The 15,013-nt window shown below is 51.3% G+C and overlaps 9 protein-coding genes across 9 annotated transcripts; 4 read left to right on the top strand and 5 right to left on the bottom strand.

Annotated features, from left to right (window-relative positions):
- Positions 1-77: 77 nt before the first annotated feature.
- Positions 78-1,919, top strand: N7508_007230 (amidophosphoribosyltransferase; the record flags this gene model as incomplete). The annotated part of the gene is made up of 3 exons (XM_058465294.1): positions 78-162; positions 218-670; positions 718-1,919. The coding sequence occupies 3 exons, from the start codon at positions 78-80 to the stop codon at positions 1,917-1,919; spliced, it is 1,740 nt and encodes a 579-aa protein (XP_058319147.1).
- Positions 1,920-2,356: 437 nt separating this feature from the next.
- N7508_007229 (endonuclease III domain-containing protein) lies at positions 2,357-3,835 on the top strand (the record flags this gene model as incomplete). The annotated part of the gene is made up of 1 exon (XM_058465293.1): positions 2,357-3,835. The coding sequence occupies one exon, from the start codon at positions 2,357-2,359 to the stop codon at positions 3,833-3,835; it is 1,479 nt and encodes a 492-aa protein (XP_058319146.1).
- A 695-nt stretch (positions 3,836-4,530) lies between these two features.
- On the top strand, positions 4,531-6,625 carry N7508_007228 (aldehyde dehydrogenase family protein; the record flags this gene model as incomplete). Its single annotated transcript, XM_058465292.1, has 3 exons — positions 4,531-4,860; positions 4,929-5,110; positions 5,179-6,625. The coding sequence occupies 3 exons, from the start codon at positions 4,531-4,533 to the stop codon at positions 6,623-6,625; spliced, it is 1,959 nt and encodes a 652-aa protein (XP_058319145.1).
- A 156-nt stretch (positions 6,626-6,781) lies between these two features.
- Positions 6,782-8,311, bottom strand: N7508_007227 (uncharacterized protein; the record flags this gene model as incomplete). The annotated part of the gene is made up of 1 exon (XM_058465291.1): positions 6,782-8,311. One exon carries the CDS (start codon positions 8,309-8,311, stop codon positions 6,782-6,784), a length of 1,530 nt encoding a protein of 509 aa, XP_058319144.1.
- Positions 8,312-9,156: 845 nt separating this feature from the next.
- N7508_007226 (uncharacterized protein) lies at positions 9,157-9,404 on the top strand (the record flags this gene model as incomplete). The annotated part of the gene is made up of 2 exons (XM_058465290.1): positions 9,157-9,177; positions 9,231-9,404. 2 exons carry the CDS (start codon positions 9,157-9,159, stop codon positions 9,402-9,404), a joined length of 195 nt encoding a protein of 64 aa, XP_058319143.1.
- A 329-nt stretch (positions 9,405-9,733) lies between these two features.
- On the bottom strand, positions 9,734-10,783 carry N7508_007225 (uncharacterized protein; the record flags this gene model as incomplete). Its single annotated transcript, XM_058465289.1, has 1 exon — positions 9,734-10,783. One exon carries the CDS (start codon positions 10,781-10,783, stop codon positions 9,734-9,736), a length of 1,050 nt encoding a protein of 349 aa, XP_058319142.1.
- Positions 10,784-11,592: 809 nt separating this feature from the next.
- On the bottom strand, positions 11,593-12,311 carry N7508_007224 (F1F0 ATP synthase subunit d; the record flags this gene model as incomplete). Its single annotated transcript, XM_058465288.1, has 4 exons — positions 11,593-11,622; positions 11,675-11,761; positions 11,823-12,218; positions 12,303-12,311. 4 exons carry the CDS (start codon positions 12,309-12,311, stop codon positions 11,593-11,595), a joined length of 522 nt encoding a protein of 173 aa, XP_058319141.1.
- A 330-nt stretch (positions 12,312-12,641) lies between these two features.
- Positions 12,642-13,437, bottom strand: N7508_007223 (nascent polypeptide-associated complex subunit alpha; the record flags this gene model as incomplete). The annotated part of the gene is made up of 3 exons (XM_058465287.1): positions 12,642-12,966; positions 13,020-13,078; positions 13,210-13,437. The coding sequence occupies 3 exons, from the start codon at positions 13,435-13,437 to the stop codon at positions 12,642-12,644; spliced, it is 612 nt and encodes a 203-aa protein (XP_058319140.1).
- A 659-nt stretch (positions 13,438-14,096) lies between these two features.
- Positions 14,097-14,749, bottom strand: N7508_007222 (60S ribosomal protein eL14; the record flags this gene model as incomplete). The annotated part of the gene is made up of 3 exons (XM_058465286.1): positions 14,097-14,153; positions 14,258-14,521; positions 14,624-14,749. The coding sequence occupies 3 exons, from the start codon at positions 14,747-14,749 to the stop codon at positions 14,097-14,099; spliced, it is 447 nt and encodes a 148-aa protein (XP_058319139.1).
- Positions 14,750-15,013: the final 264 nt, after the last annotated feature.

The following is a 15,013-nucleotide window of genomic DNA, read 5'->3' as shown; positions in this document are numbered from 1 at the left end:
GACATTCTTCTGTCATTTGTGCATGCTATGGGTGGGATTCATGCTAATTCATCTACTCAAACAGAAAAACCGTCAGGATGTGTGGCATCATTGCTCTGATCCAGGCCAACCCCTCATCCGCGGCTGCCGTGGATCTCCACGAAGCCCTCTACCTCCTCCAACGTGAGTTCGGTTTATAATCCCCACGTGCGACCGCGAAACTAAACGCGTGGGACAGATCGTGGTCAGGATGCAGCCGGTATCGCAACCTGTGCGTCCGGGGGTCGGATTTACCAGTTGAAGGCCAACGGCATGGCCGCCAAGGTCTTCCAGGATGGTGCCAAGGTGACCAACCTGCCTGGTTCAATGGGTATTGGTCACCTGCGCTACCCGACTGCTGGTTCCAGTGCCAACGCCGAGGCCCAGCCGTTTTACGTGAACAGCCCCTACGGTATCTGCTTTGCCCACAATGGTAATCTCATCAACGCGCCTGAGCTCAAGAAGCACTTGGACTTGGAGGCCCACCGTCACATCAACACCGACAGTGACAGCGAGCTGATGCTCAACGTCTTTGCCGATGAGCTGAGCGAGACCAAGAAGGCCCGTGTCAACCACGAGGACCTCTTCGCCAGTTTGACCCGCATGTACAAGCGCTGCGAGGGTGGCTGGGCTTGTACTGCTATGCTTGCCGGTAAGTCTCCTTCTTTCAACATCTTTGATATGGTGCTGACTATCTAGGATTCGGTATCCTTGGTTTCCGTGACTCCTACGGTATCCGCCCCTTGGTGCTCGGCTCTCGCCTGTCCTTGGATGGACCTGGCATGGACTACATGATGGCTTCCGAGTCAGTAGCCCTGGACCAGCTGGGCTTCACCAACCAGCGTGATATTCAGCCCGGTGAGGCCGTCATCATCGCCAAGGGTGGTGAGCCGGTCTTCCGCCAGGTCGCCCCCAAGAAGGCCTACGCCCCTGATATCTTCGAGTATGTCTACTTTGCTCGCCCTGACTCTGTCATGGATGGCATCAGTGTGTACCGTAGCCGGCAACGCATGGGTGACCGTCTCGGTGCACGAATCCTCGATGTCCTGGGTCCCGAGATCGTCAAGGATATTGACGTGGTCATCCCCATTCCTGAAACGGCCACCACATCCGCCACCAACGTGGCACAGTACCTGAACAAGCCTTACTGCCACGGTTTCGTCAAGAACCGTTACGTCTTCCGTACTTTCATTATGCCTGAGCAAAAGACCCGCCAGAAGGGTGTCCGTCGCAAGCTCAACGCTATGAAGGCTGAGTTCAAGGACCGCAACGTGCTACTCGTTGATGACAGTATCGTTCGTGGTACCACCAGTCGTGAGATTGTCAGCATGGCCCGGGAAGCCGGCGCTAAGAAGGTTTACCTTGCTTCCTGCGCTCCCGAGATCACCCATGCTCACATCTACGGTATCGATCTTGCTTCTCCCCAGGAGCTTGTCGCCCACAACCGGGACTCCCAGGCTATCGCCAAGCACATTGGTGCCGAGAGCGTCATCTTCCAGACCCTGGACGATCTGAAGGATGCTTGTGCCGAGGTTGCCCGTGAGAACGGACAGGCCGAGCCCCAAGACTTCGAGGTCGGTGTGTTCTGCGGTAGCTACGTGACCCCCGTGTCCAACGGCTACTTCGAGCACCTCGAGTCCGTCCGCGGTGAAGGTCGCAAGTCCAAGGCCCTGGACAAGGCCAAGGAGGCCGTCTCCCACGGCTTCGCCAACTTGACCGACTTTCAGATCGCCGCCAACGGCGTGACCATGGACACCAACGGCAAGATCATCCCCGCCTCCGACAACACCGACTCTCTGACTCACCCCGAGGCCAAGACAAGCCATGAGGAGCACAACCCCAAGGTCTCTGACCGGATGGATATCAGCATCCACAACATGGCGGACCACCACGACGCATGATGATGACTTACTCTTTCTTTTATCTACTATCTTTTAACGTTTACGCTGGCTATTTGGCAGTTTGCATCTGGAGTCTGGGAGTTTGTTTGAAGGAGCATTGTCATGCTGTTGGGTGGCTGATCTGCTGCTATGCAAAAGCATTGAAAATACCAATACCCGGTGTCTCGTCTCGAGGTCATCTACTATATGAATCTAGATGAAGCAATGTTGATGTATCATGGTTTCCCATAAAATTCGTAAATATCTTCTCTTATCCCGTAAGGTAACTAATCAAGTCCAAGTTGATGATATGTAAGGCAGCAATTGCGGCCTCAGGTGTCAATCTGTCCGAGGTTCCAGCCTGCATCATCCAACCGGTTTCTGACATTCTCCCTCTTTTTACCTCCGCGCATGTAATTGACACACTTCACAGTTTTATTGAATTTCAATTTAAACCAATGGAGCGACGTGTCACTCGCTCTGCAGCGCACACTGCTTTGGCCGGGGATATCAGCCCGGCCCAAGGACCAAGCACTAAGGAGCCCCAATCAAAGGGAGCCAAAGCCAGCAAACCTGTTAGCGTCAGGACTGCCACTGTCACACATGCTGGTCCCAAGTCGTCCCTGAAGAAGACGCGGGCGGTGACAATTCCGAAGCCACTGGGTTCAGACGAACTACCTCATAATCTTGGATCTCTGCCAGTTCCAACAGCTACCAAAGAAATCTCAATTGCTGGCTCTGACAAGGAAAATAACCCTATCAAGCAAGAAAATGTCGAAAAGTTTGCTGTTGAGCTCCAAGACACTGTGGACAGGGCGACGACCAAAATCGAAGATAGCAAACCTCAGACCACTCCTACCCGGAAACCCAAGAAGAATACTTATGGTCTGACACCTGGAACCTCTCCCTTTTCCGAATGGAATCAACCAAGTGCAGAAGAATGTGAAGAAGTCAATCGCCTACTATCCACCATCCACGGCGAAATCAAGGCTCCAACCACTATCCCAGAACCCTCCTTAACAGTAACAGGCTGCGGCGAAGTCCCTTCAGTCCTAGACGCACTCATCCGCACTCTGCTAAGCGGCGCAACAACAGGCGCCAACTCAGCTAGAGCCTTCAATGGACTCGTACAGCGCTTCGGCATCCTCACAGAAGGAATCGGCAAAGGAAGCGTGAACTGGGAGGCCGTACGACAAGCCACAGTGAAAGACGTCTTTGAAGCAATCAAAAGCGGCGGACTAGCCGATATAAAAAGCAAAAACCTAAAGGGAATCCTGGACATAGTCCACGAAGACAACCAAACACGCCGAAACGACCTCCTAAACAAACCCAAACCAGAAAACGAAACCGAAAATGAAAAATCCTACGAAAAAGCCTGCGCGGACCAAAACGTCCTCTCTCTCAACCACATGCACACATTGACCTCGGAGCAAGCAATGACAGAACTAGTCAGATACCCAGGCATCGGACCCAAAACAGCAGCCTGCGTCATCCTCTTCTGTCTACAGAGACCCTGCTTCGCGGTCGACACGCACATCTTCAGACTTACCAAATGGCTCGGCTGGGTCCCTCCGCGCGCGAATGAAGTCACGGCGTTTAGTCACCTTGAAGTTCGGATCCCTGATCATCTCAAGTACTCGCTTCATCAGCTTCTCATTCGGCATGGGAAGAATTGTTCGCGGTGTCGGGCTATTACTGGTTCTTCTAGTGCTGGTTGGGAGGATGGGTGTGTTATTGATCATCTTGTTGCAAGGACCGGGAAACGGAAGGGGGCTGTTGGTGTTGCTGTTAAGGGGAAGACGAATGGTAAGGCGAAGGTCAATGGCAAGGGCAATAGACAGACGACTGGGAAGCGGAAGAAGCAGGAATCTGAGGATGAGGAGAGTGAGAGTCTAAGTGATATTGACAGTGAACTTTCTGGTTTGAGTGATGATTGAGGAATGGGGTCTCAGCAGAACTATGACTGTGATTTATGGTTACGGTATATGACAAGAAACAATGGCTCAAATATCTTATGTATTATTAAGGTTGCTCTATTTATTTCATGCTACTTCAATCTATTATCAGTTTTAGAAACTCGAAAGCACCGTGCCAAGGGTATGCATGAAAAGCGGATAGTTCCATGATATAGATCCCATAGCACAATGCCATTGCCCGGCACTACAACGTACAGCCAAGAGTGTTGTAGTGGATTTGGTGGCACTTTCGGTGGTACCTCTTGCACACTCAACGCGAGGAGTAATTATATTGCCTGTTGCTCGATGTTCAACAGTCGAGACACCTGTTCTTCAAAGTATGACAATGGGATATGTCAGACAAGTGGTAGCTCACTAATCGAGAGGGGATATAGTTGCTTAAGTTGGAAATGTGAGACCTCTATATCATGTGTGCATCCTGTGGTCTATCTTCTGGTAGTTTTGCCCTAGTTGCCAGGTTTCCTATGCCGTCATGTAAATGCACAGACTTATTACTTTCCAGACCTAAACAAACAAACAACCAGTACCAATATTAAAGCCGTGTAGAATAAAATTAAATTGGATTGCGTATGTTGATAGATTGATCAAAGCATCCAAGTATAGAAGTGGTCCGGCATGTCGGCGTAGTCGGCCCGAGTCATGTTATCTCCACCGAAATGTCCCCCCTACAACTCAATAATTGCAATTACTTCTGTTCCAGTCAGTGCAGGATGGATTGTTTGGCAAAGCACATTCCACAATCTGTGCTATCCCTCCTAGAGGCCTATGCGCCTCCCGGATCCGCAGAATATGCCCCAATGATCGGAGTCGCGTTGGCCTCCTTCGTCGCCGTGTACGTGGGGTACCTCTACATCCAAAGTTGCAAAGAAGCAGCTGTCGCGTTCAACGTCCCTGTACCGCCAGAAGTGCGCAAGAGTGGCACTGGTAAGTCCTGGGATGAGGCCCAGGGGCAGCAGAAGAAGGTCCTGGAGGATCAGGCTCGGGGAGTGAGTACAGTTGCTTATGTTTTCCGCGCTTGTTTCACGTTCTTGGGCTAACCACTGGTCTCTGACAGAAATGGAACGATCAATTGATTATGAGCTACTGTCCTGCCGATGGAAGAGTGCTCGGCAACGGAATTAAGCCCGCTACGGTCGACGATGTCAACGAGGCTATTCGGGCTGCCACAGCTGCGCAGCGGGAATGGGCGAAGACTACTTTTGCGGATCGCAGAAAGGTTCTCCGGACATTGTTGAAGTATGTTGTCCTATTACATTCTTGGGTATAGCTCGGGTATAGCTCCCCGGGATGCTAACGTCTCGCAGATATGTTCTCGACCACCAAGACGACCTCGTCACCGCATGCTGCCTCGACTCGGGTAAAACAAAAGTGGATGCTTCATTCGGTGAGATCCTCGTCACCGCAGAGAAGCTCAAGTGGACGATTGATCATGGCGAGAAGGCGCTGCTTGCAGAGCGCCGACCCACCAACTTCCTAATGATGTACAAGAAGAATATGGTCACGTACGAACCACTCGGCGTCGTGGGTGCCTGCGTGTCTTGGAACTACCCTCTCCACAACTTCATCGGACCTGTTATCAGCGCCTTGTTCACCGGTAATGCGGTTGTCGTCAAGCCATCCGAGCAGACAGCCTGGTGTTCAGCCTACTTCCTCGATATGGTGCGCGGTGCCCTCTCCAGCTGTGGCTACTCACGCGATCTGGTCCACATGCTCGTATGTCTTCCCACCGTTGCAGACGCATTCACCTCGCATCCTGATATCGCACATTTGACCTTCATCGGATCCCGTCCCGTTGCCCACAAGGTCTGCGCATCAGCAGCCAAGGCCCTCATCCCCGTCTGCGTCGAACTGGGCGGCAAAGACCCAGCCGTGATCCTCGACGACTCCCGTACCGTCAAGAATCTCTCCTCAATCGCATCCATTCTCATGCGCGGCGTCTTCCAATCCGCTGGCCAGAACTGCATCGGTGTAGAGCGCATCATCGCTCTCCCTGGCACCTACGACCGTCTCATCGAAATCGTCACTCCACGCATCCAATCTCTCCGCATGGGCTCCATCCTCCTCGACTCCATGACGCCAGATATGGGTGCAATGATCTCCCCAGCTTCCTTCGCCAACTTAGAAACCCTTATCGCCGAAGCCGTCAAGCAAGGAGCCCGCCTCCTCGCCGGCGGCACCCAACATGCCCACCCAACCCACACCTACGGCCACTACTTCACCCCAACCCTCCTAGTAGACGTCACAAGAGACATGCGCATCGCCCAAGAAGAACTCTTCGCCCCAGTCTTCCTAGTGATGCGCGCAACATCCGTCCAAGACGCAATCGCCATTTCAAACTCAACCCCCTATGCCCTAGGCGCAAGCGTCTTCGGCCACAACGCCGCCGATATCCAATCCTGCGTGCGCAACATCTCCGCCGGAATGGTCGCAGTTAACGATTTCGGCAGCTACTATGCCGTGCAGCTTCCATTCGGCGGAGTACGCGGGTCAGGCTATGGCCGATTTGCGGGCGAGGAGGGTCTGCGCGGATTGTGCAATACCAAGGCTGTTTGTGTTGATCGGTTCCCGAAGATTATGGGGACTGCCATTCCCCCTCGGGTTGATTATCCGATTCAGAAGCGCGAGGGTGAGGCTGGGGCTAAGGATGGTCGTGCTGCTTGGGAGATGTGTAAGGGTGTTGTTGAGACTGGGTATCAGTTGACTATTGGGGGACGTGTTGCTGGTATTTTGCGGTTGTTGGGGAATATGTAGACTATCACTGACTCTTTCGTGACATCGTTTCTTGTATTTTATACATCATCTATTAACATATATAAATGTAAATTCGTAATTTGTTTAGTTCTGAGATGGCCACGCAATAAATCACAATAAACGCCATCTATGTACATTGCTATGCAGATGATCTATTCATTTCGAAGTAGGGGATTCCATTACCCAATAATTATCCAAGCTGATATTGGTTGCAGTCAACCAATCTTGCATGTACGAATTCTCACTGGTGTCTGCAAGGTCGATACCAAGCGCAACGAGCAACTCACCACCCTCGACCAAAAGCCAGTTCAATTTGCCACCATTGAACAGTTGTATTGATGGACCATGAAGCTCTCTCAAATGCTTGGGCAGTTGAATCTGGAAACCCGATACCCATTGAGCAAATTTGGCACTGGTATCAAACCCATTCTGGCCGTCATGGCCCCGGGCTTTCGTATCGACAACCCACTGTGTGATCTCGGGGGAATTGCGGGGAATAGATTCCGCGCTAGCGCGAATGAGAGCCTCGAAGAAGCGCCAGGTAGGGGTAGTTCCTTCTCGAGGAGGGAGCTTGGCAGCAGTGACAAATACATGAGAAGGGATTGTATACCGGGCCGGGGGAGCGTCCAGTTTGTAGCGGAAGACAAACTCGTCAATCTTGAGAAGCGTGATAAGCGCATGGTAGTTGTAATGACGGATTGCATTATCAAGTCCTTCATGCAGAGCCTTGCGGTCGACAGTTGTTTCTGTAATTGGCCTGTTCTTGGGCTTCTCGTCAGTCCAGTTTCTGGAAGTCATGCGCAGCATCTCCAGAAATCGGACGTCTTCTCGGGAAAAGCCGTTGCTGCCGCCTCGGAGGAGATGGGATGGAAAGCTGCAGAGATCCAGAGCTGGTACAAGCATGGCCATTTTGAGTTCACGATTTTTGATTTCAATGTCCACCATGGGGTGAACGATGAGGTCAAAATTGTAGGGACCTCTGTGGCATTGCGGAGTGAGCCGTGAGTAAATCTGCCGGATGCGCTCTTTGGCGGGCCCGACGGCTTTATTCTGCGGTTCACCCATGCCATGGAAAACGCTCTGGAACTCCAGCTTGCGATCCATGAATCTCTTGAAATCTTCGTTTTGGTGCTCGTCTACCACAATGCCAGCATTAATCCAGGAGCGGTGAATGGTCAGGATCTGCATATCCGGGATCCTCTGAAGCACGCGATCTATCGTACACCATTTGCACTTAAGCACTGCTTCTTGTAGGGTCTTGCGCTCATCTTCCTCAAGCGGGGTATAGTCGAACGGAGCCATCATGCGGTTGATGGTCTTACTCCCGGGGTAGGTCCGTAGATCGCGCCAGAAGGCGAGGAGGATGAGAATTCGGTATACATTCTCACGGGATAGAGCCTGGGAAAGAAATGGCGATGCGCGCGGGAAGTTCAATTCGAGTGAGTACAGAAAGATCTGTTCAATCACCTCATATGGGAGAGCCTCCAGCATAGACATAGTTCGAGCTTGCGAGCGCGGAGTTGCGGGAGAATTGGAGGGTCTGTCGTATGGACCAGATCTTGACCGGGAGGTTCGACTCGACGTAGGCTTTTTGAACTGACGGCCCGGTCTACGTCTGCCGCGTGAAGCGGTTGACAAGACGACCTTTGCCGTCCCAGTTACATCTTGGTCCTGTGAGGCGCTCATGAATATGCAGACTCACTGCTTGGAGGCGATTCTCCAGGAACAGTGAGCTCAGGCCATCGGGGTGGGACTTGGTCAAGACAAGATACTGAAGTATAAAAGGTCAATGCACGTCTGATTGGCGGAAAGAACCAACCACGGGCATGGTCACCTGATAAGTCAGGTGACATGTGCATAATCATGTGATTGGTGGTATGTGGCCAGGGTCAGGTGCTGCGACCCCGCCCATATAGGCAAATCAGGTGATTATCAAATGACGTCAATGACATCAAGCAAGCAAAAAAGATATTCAGCTGTCAGAGCAGGATTGAACCCTGGGGGGACCTGAAACAGCTTAAATGTGGTTCCTCGCACGTTGGACGATCCTTAATTCAACGTGGGATAATGATTGGCTAAGATAATAAAAAATCTGTACCTTTGAGCTCCGAATCAAGGAAGTGTCGATATGACGGAATGGCTCAAACCAGTTCCTCTTGAGTGAACCTCACTTCTTCATACCTCAACCTGCAAGCCTCCAAGCCTTCTGTCATAACTTCTACGTCACTGTCGCCTTATTGATAGTATTCTGAAGCTTTGCATGAACTGTCTGCCGTCCATCTTCACCTCTTTGAGACAACAGTTACGTAGAGAGAAGATCTTCCAGGGCTCACAGGCAACAATCGTCATTAATCTCTCTCTTTATTTAAACCTTGACCTCTACCTTCTTCCCTTCACCATGAACCCTTTCAGTGACAAAACCGTCCACACACACGCATCCTCCAGCTCGGAGTCTACTTCTACTACCAACCCAAGGTCCTAAACACTTCACCTTCACAACTCAAAACACTTGATACCAAAACACATTCAAAATGGGTGCCGTCGTCTCTTGCGTATGTCCCCTTATCCACTTCAACGTCAACAACATCCACTAACCCAACCCCAGATCCAAAGCGTCTTCCGCGCCATCGGAAGCTGCCTCATGGCCATCGTCAACGCAATCGGTTCGATCTGCCACGCCATCATCAGCGGCGTTGTCACCGTGATTGACGTTCTCATCTCCTGCCTCACCTGCGGTTACTGTGGAAAACGTCGACGCGGACGACGATCGGCAGTCTGAGACAAAATGCTCTCAGTCTGAGAGCAGCCTCGTTCCCGGCGAGCTCTTGCTCTGACACCCTACACAATGGAGGATAATACTGGCTGGTGTGGGGATCTATGATTATTATGGCAGCGGTTCACTTTTATCTTAATTTTCTTTGCTGTTTTGCCTCTTGCTCTGCTATCTGGAGTACATACCCCGAGGCGCAATTCTTAATTTTGAATCATGAATCAAATGATGGGATATGACGTTTATTTCTTCTTTCGCTATGCACATGGTATCGTAGTATAAACATGAAGAGTAGAGATAGTACCTGCTTTGGTAGTTCAATATGGTGTGGTTATACATCACGTTGCACCCTCTGGCTCAATGTATCGTAGCAAGTCCTCCTTCGCGTCGGCAGGGATATCATTCCAGCGTTCATTCAAGATAGTCATAACAAATGGATCCCCAGAGCCAGACCCATACCGTCGAACCAGGGAGTAATGCGAAGACTGCAACGGCCAGCGAGCAGGCACACGACAATTCGCAGCGCGGAAAGGCATGCGCAGTAAGCGACGAAAAGGCTCGATCTTTCGTTTCCGGATGAGACGGTATGTAATCTCAGAAGAGCGCTCAGGACTCACTTCATCTTCATCCAGATAGAAATCCGTAGACAGCAGCTGTAGAAACTTGAACTGAGAATCTGACCATGGAGACCGCAGAACTTTATCCGGAATACGACCAGGACGAATAGCCACCGAGCAAGGCAGTCTAAAGAGATCATTTTCGTAGTATACCTCATGCGGTTCACGGATCTGCACAGCACCAAAGTGGAACCAGATAGCGACTTTGCGGTCGATACGAGACGATGAAGTCGAAGGCGTTGAATCCGTCTCCAACTGCGCAGGTAGAACCAGATCCCCCTTTCCACGTCTTCCATCAATAGCCCAATCACACCCATCCACATCGTCAAACCTAGCGTCTAAATTCTCCAAGAGAGACATATCATCCTGATGAAAAACCAAGCCCGCACATTTCCGCCGAATAGCATGAGCAACATACTCCCGCTGACACCGTCTAAACAGCGAAAAAGTGCACCACCGACAAGCAAGCAGCGTAGTCTGAAGCTTTTGCCGTTCCTCCCAAGACAAAGCCCAAAAGTCCAAGGGCGGCGGCAAAAAGTCCGACGTGAAGAATCCCTCGCGCGAGCTGGGGTTCGTACTGCTAAACGCCAGCCGAATAAGCCAGGTATACAGTAGCGGACTGGCGAGCGCGTTACTCAACCGCGGTGAGGCACGCGGGAGATTTACTTCGAGACAGTGGAGGAATATCAACTGAATTATTTCCACGGGGAGAGATTCCAGGCGCGAGTATTGGGCGGGCAATGGGTCTGGGTCTGGGTCTTGTTGGCCCATTTGCTTTGTAGGCAGGTTGCAGATATAACAATGCGGTTGTAAAGCAAAGCTTGAATGAGATATATAGATGGACTTTCTGTTGCTTTTCTTTGCTTTTGCTTGTTTTTTTTCTGTGTTTCTCGAACAGTTATCTACTGCTGGGGATCGAAGACGTCAAGTAAATCTCATCTCAGTGGATGCAATGACCTCAGGGTACAGCACAGGCATGCCAATGAGCAAGCATCTGATCGCAAAGAGGCGCTTGCAGAGTCGTCTCCAATGAGAGAATTGAAGCTCGAGGGGAGGGGAAGTGGGTAAATGAGGCGAGTCTTGGCGTCTTTGAGCTCCGCATGGAGCGTTAGGTATGTGGCTTGATGCATTTGTATTTCTCTTTCCATTGCTGTTGTTGCTGTTGCATGGTGTATCGTGTGTTGCATGTTACATATTTCCACTGTTTATTTCTGTGTTTGATGTAGAAGATGACAAGGTTTTGTGGGTGGCATTGTCTCGATATATATCTTTGGCTCGCTACGTAGTCTTGAGCTTGTTGTTCACATGACCACCTTGTTTTATGTATGCATTTTATAGAGAAATGCGATCTGTGCAATACTCCATAGAGCAGAAACAACTACGCACACTTTACTTCACTTGAAACATTGATAACGGAACGACAATGTATGTTTCTATACACATCCCAGCCCACCACACTATCGGAGGTATCTGACCATCTACCGACGAAATAGCCATATTCTTGGCTCCAAACAACATGATCACGTAGTGTGATGAAACGAGGGATAACAAGGCGGATTTGAGGCCACAAGAGTCCGCGCTTAGACAGCGGACAGATCGCCGAAGCGCTCCTATAAATTGTATGAGCACTGAAAAGTTAACTGAATAGCAGTCATCACATACCTTGTAGCCAGGGGGCATCCACTTGCCCTTGGAGACGAGGGAGGCGGTCTTCTCGTCGATCTCGGGCTGGGCGGAGGCAACCTCGTCCTAAAAAAAAACCAATGTAAGAAACCAATTCCAACACAGAATTTCCACAGTAGATACGTACGACAGTGAGGTCCTCGAAGGGACGGGCAGTCTCGATGTTCTCGAGGGTCTTCTGCAAGTTCTGCAGCTCGGCCTCAACCTTGCCCTTGGTAGCCTCGGCGTTCTGAACAGCCTGGGCCTCGAAGGCATCGATGGCCTTCAGCTGGCGGTTGACATCGTAGGAAGCGGGCTTGAAGGTCTTGAAGTGGTTCTCGATCTCGTCGACGATGGCCTTGTTCTTCAGGATGCCGCGGTAGTGGCTGAAGTCAATGGTCTGGGGCTGCTCGGACAGGACCTGGACCTTGCGGCGGGCCTCGTCGTTGCGCTTCTTGAAGGATTGGAGGGAGGTGGCGGTCTGACCGCGGAGGCCGAGCGAGGTCGACACCTTGGCCCAGTCGATCTTGGTAGCGGCGCTGCGCTGTTCGGGTAAGGGGGGTTAGCGGGTGCCATCGAGATGGACAGACTGGTCGTGCACCAGCTGAAGAGGAGGATTGGAACGTACAGCAGCCATTGTGACGGGTATGATAGAGGTTGGGGGTGGGGAGAAGAGAGGGGAGTTCGATGTGCAGGGAGGTGCCGAAACGAGGAGCGCTCGGAAAGGTTTGGAGGTTGGGTCACGTGAGCTATTGTTCCGGGACCTTACGAGTATAAAACATCCGTCAGCGAAATACATGCATACCTAAGTAATATTGTAATTAGCTATATTTTGTTTACTGCTACTTCATATATATATACTAATAAGTTGATTGTCGAACAAGTCGGGTTCAATTGTTTTTGGGCTATTTGTGTACAACTATGGGCACCATCGTCCAATCCCTAGAACCTTAATGGGGCACCTTCATTATATGCTGAGGGCCATGATGGAGTTGACGATATCGTTGTCGTTCTCCCGAAGAGCCTTGACGGCCTTCTTGCGGGAAACGTTTGCCTGTGCCATGACCAACTCAATGTCCTTGGACTCAAGGCCAGACTCGTCAACTTCCTCACCATCATCCTCCTCCTCTTCCTTCTTGGCCTCAGCCTCGGGGGCCTTGCCCTTGCCGAGGATCTCCTCCTCGTGGTTGTGACCGGCGTGGTCACCAGCGGCCTCGGAGGCAGCGAGCTGCTGGGCGGCGGAAGCCTGGGCCTGGGAGTTCAGGTCCTCGATCTTGGCCTCACCGAAGATGCTATAGAGTGTCAGTTTCAAATTTCGTGCTTTGAAAAGTGTAGATCCACATACATCCAGCAGTTGGAGTTGGGGGAACGGTAGACCTCGGGCTGGTTAACAACGAAGAGGATCTATCAACACAATTAGCATCTGCGCATCAATTCGAATATCGTAGACCACCACAAAGCAACGTGCAGATCATGAAAATGCAATGCAAATTTCATTTCAACGCTGGTGGCAGATCTCACGGTCGCAAACATACGTTCTTGGGGCGGCGGAGAGTGACACGGGTGATGCCAGGGACGAGCTTCAAGCCGAGCTTGCCAATGGCCTTGCGGGCCTTCTTCTCACCACGGGAGTGGACAGCGACGGAGGCACCGGCGGGGATGTTGGGCTCATCGCCAGCCTCGGAGCCAGACTCAGAGGAGCTCTCCTCAACGGTCTTGGAGACCTCGTCATCATGGATTTCTTCAACACGAGGGTCAGCCATTTTTGCGAATGTGTGCCTATAAGAGATACAGAATTCGATTAGTGGTTGTTTTTTCGCCGTCTGAGGTCGTCATGGTGGGAAAGGTGGGAAAGCGGGCATGGTGGGAGAGTCGACCCCCACGAATCGCACGACATCCGGGAAACGGCGGGATTTGATGGTGAAAAGGCGAGGATTCGGACGAGTTCAATGACAATACGTACCTGAGAGGTAAGTATCAAGCTGTGGTGGTAGTTGATGGATTTTGTTGAGGTTGAAGATGAGAGCTGTGCGGCCGACCCGAAAATCGTTAGCGAGCGGATGCCCACCCCAGACTGCACACATTGCCCTATATGGACTGGACTACTACATCACCACTGGTACTTTAAGAACTACAGACTTACAGTTGGTCGATTAAATGTTAAGATATTATTTACGCATCTCTGCTTCTATTTTTGTGGTTTTTTTGGAGAGAGCAAGACGATCCCGTGGATAAATTGGGGATATAACAGTAGTCCACGGAGGAAAGAAAACCGATGACAATGGCCCTATCGGGATATCAAGGATTTTGAATCATTTTTGCTGTTCATTGATAATGCATACAGCTGTTTTGCTGGAGGACCAGCAATGGAAACCCTTCCAGGACACCTCCTTCAACCCATGCACCGAAACCTCGTAATCATCTATGCCTTGGTGGCAGCGCGGACCTTGGCGTAGGACTTCTGGACCTCGTAGCGAGCCTGTTGTGGAGTTAATTGATTGCTCACTATTTGAGATCTGATCTGGTTCGATCAGGGTCCAGGCGCATGTGCGCCTGATCCCCTAAACCACCAGTTTCACATACCTGCTTGCGGAGACGGAGAACCTTGAAGCGCTCGAAGTCGGACAGGTTCTTGCGGCGCTCGGAGCGATCGGTGCGCTGAGCGAAGGCGCTCTTGGCCCACTTGCCATCAATCTCGTTCTTAGCCCAGAGCTTCTTCACGGGACCGGTACCGGCAGCACGGGGGAGCTGGGGGATGGTGAAGTGAGTGAGGGTAGCGTGGGCGAGAGGAAGAACGTGACGGGGAACGATCTTGTTCTCCTCGGAAGAGGGACCGTCGACGAGGACCTGGTTCGATGTCAGTGAAATGTTCCCGACTCAATCTCCGAAATCCAAATCCGCAATTTCTTGTTTCTGTCGGTCTTTCGGGATAATGCGATCTCAACGTACACGGCGGTGGTCCACGATCTCGACGATGGCGGCGAGCTTGCCCTCGTAAGGACCGCTGCGGATCAGCACCAGGCGGCCAACCTCAACCAGCTTCCAGGAAGCGACCTTGACATCGATATCGGCCATGTCGAAATTCTAGACGAAAAATTCAGCGCGGGTGTTCTTGTAGCGTGTAGAAGTGGAAGGCACTCACGGTCGGAGGGTATGTGTATGGGTTGTCGAAAGAGTTCAATTGTCCAGAAGTTGGCTCGAAATTCCGGATGTGCCCACAACTCGCAATTCTCGCTTAATCGGCCACTCGCAGCGATAGGGCTCTGCTTAGCTCAGCAACAGGGTTAACTATTCTCCGGGCCCGTGCTTTTATATTTTTTTCTGTCAGCCGCAGTTCTT

Source organism: Penicillium antarcticum, assembly GCF_028974205.1.
Source record: "Penicillium antarcticum strain IBT 31339 chromosome Unknown utg000006l_segment0_segment0, whole genome shotgun sequence".
NCBI classification, from domain to species: Eukaryota; Fungi; Ascomycota; class Eurotiomycetes; order Eurotiales; family Aspergillaceae; genus Penicillium; species Penicillium antarcticum.
The sequence above is the reverse complement of the archived record's forward strand: the minus strand, read 5'-3'. Positions and strand labels throughout refer to the sequence as shown.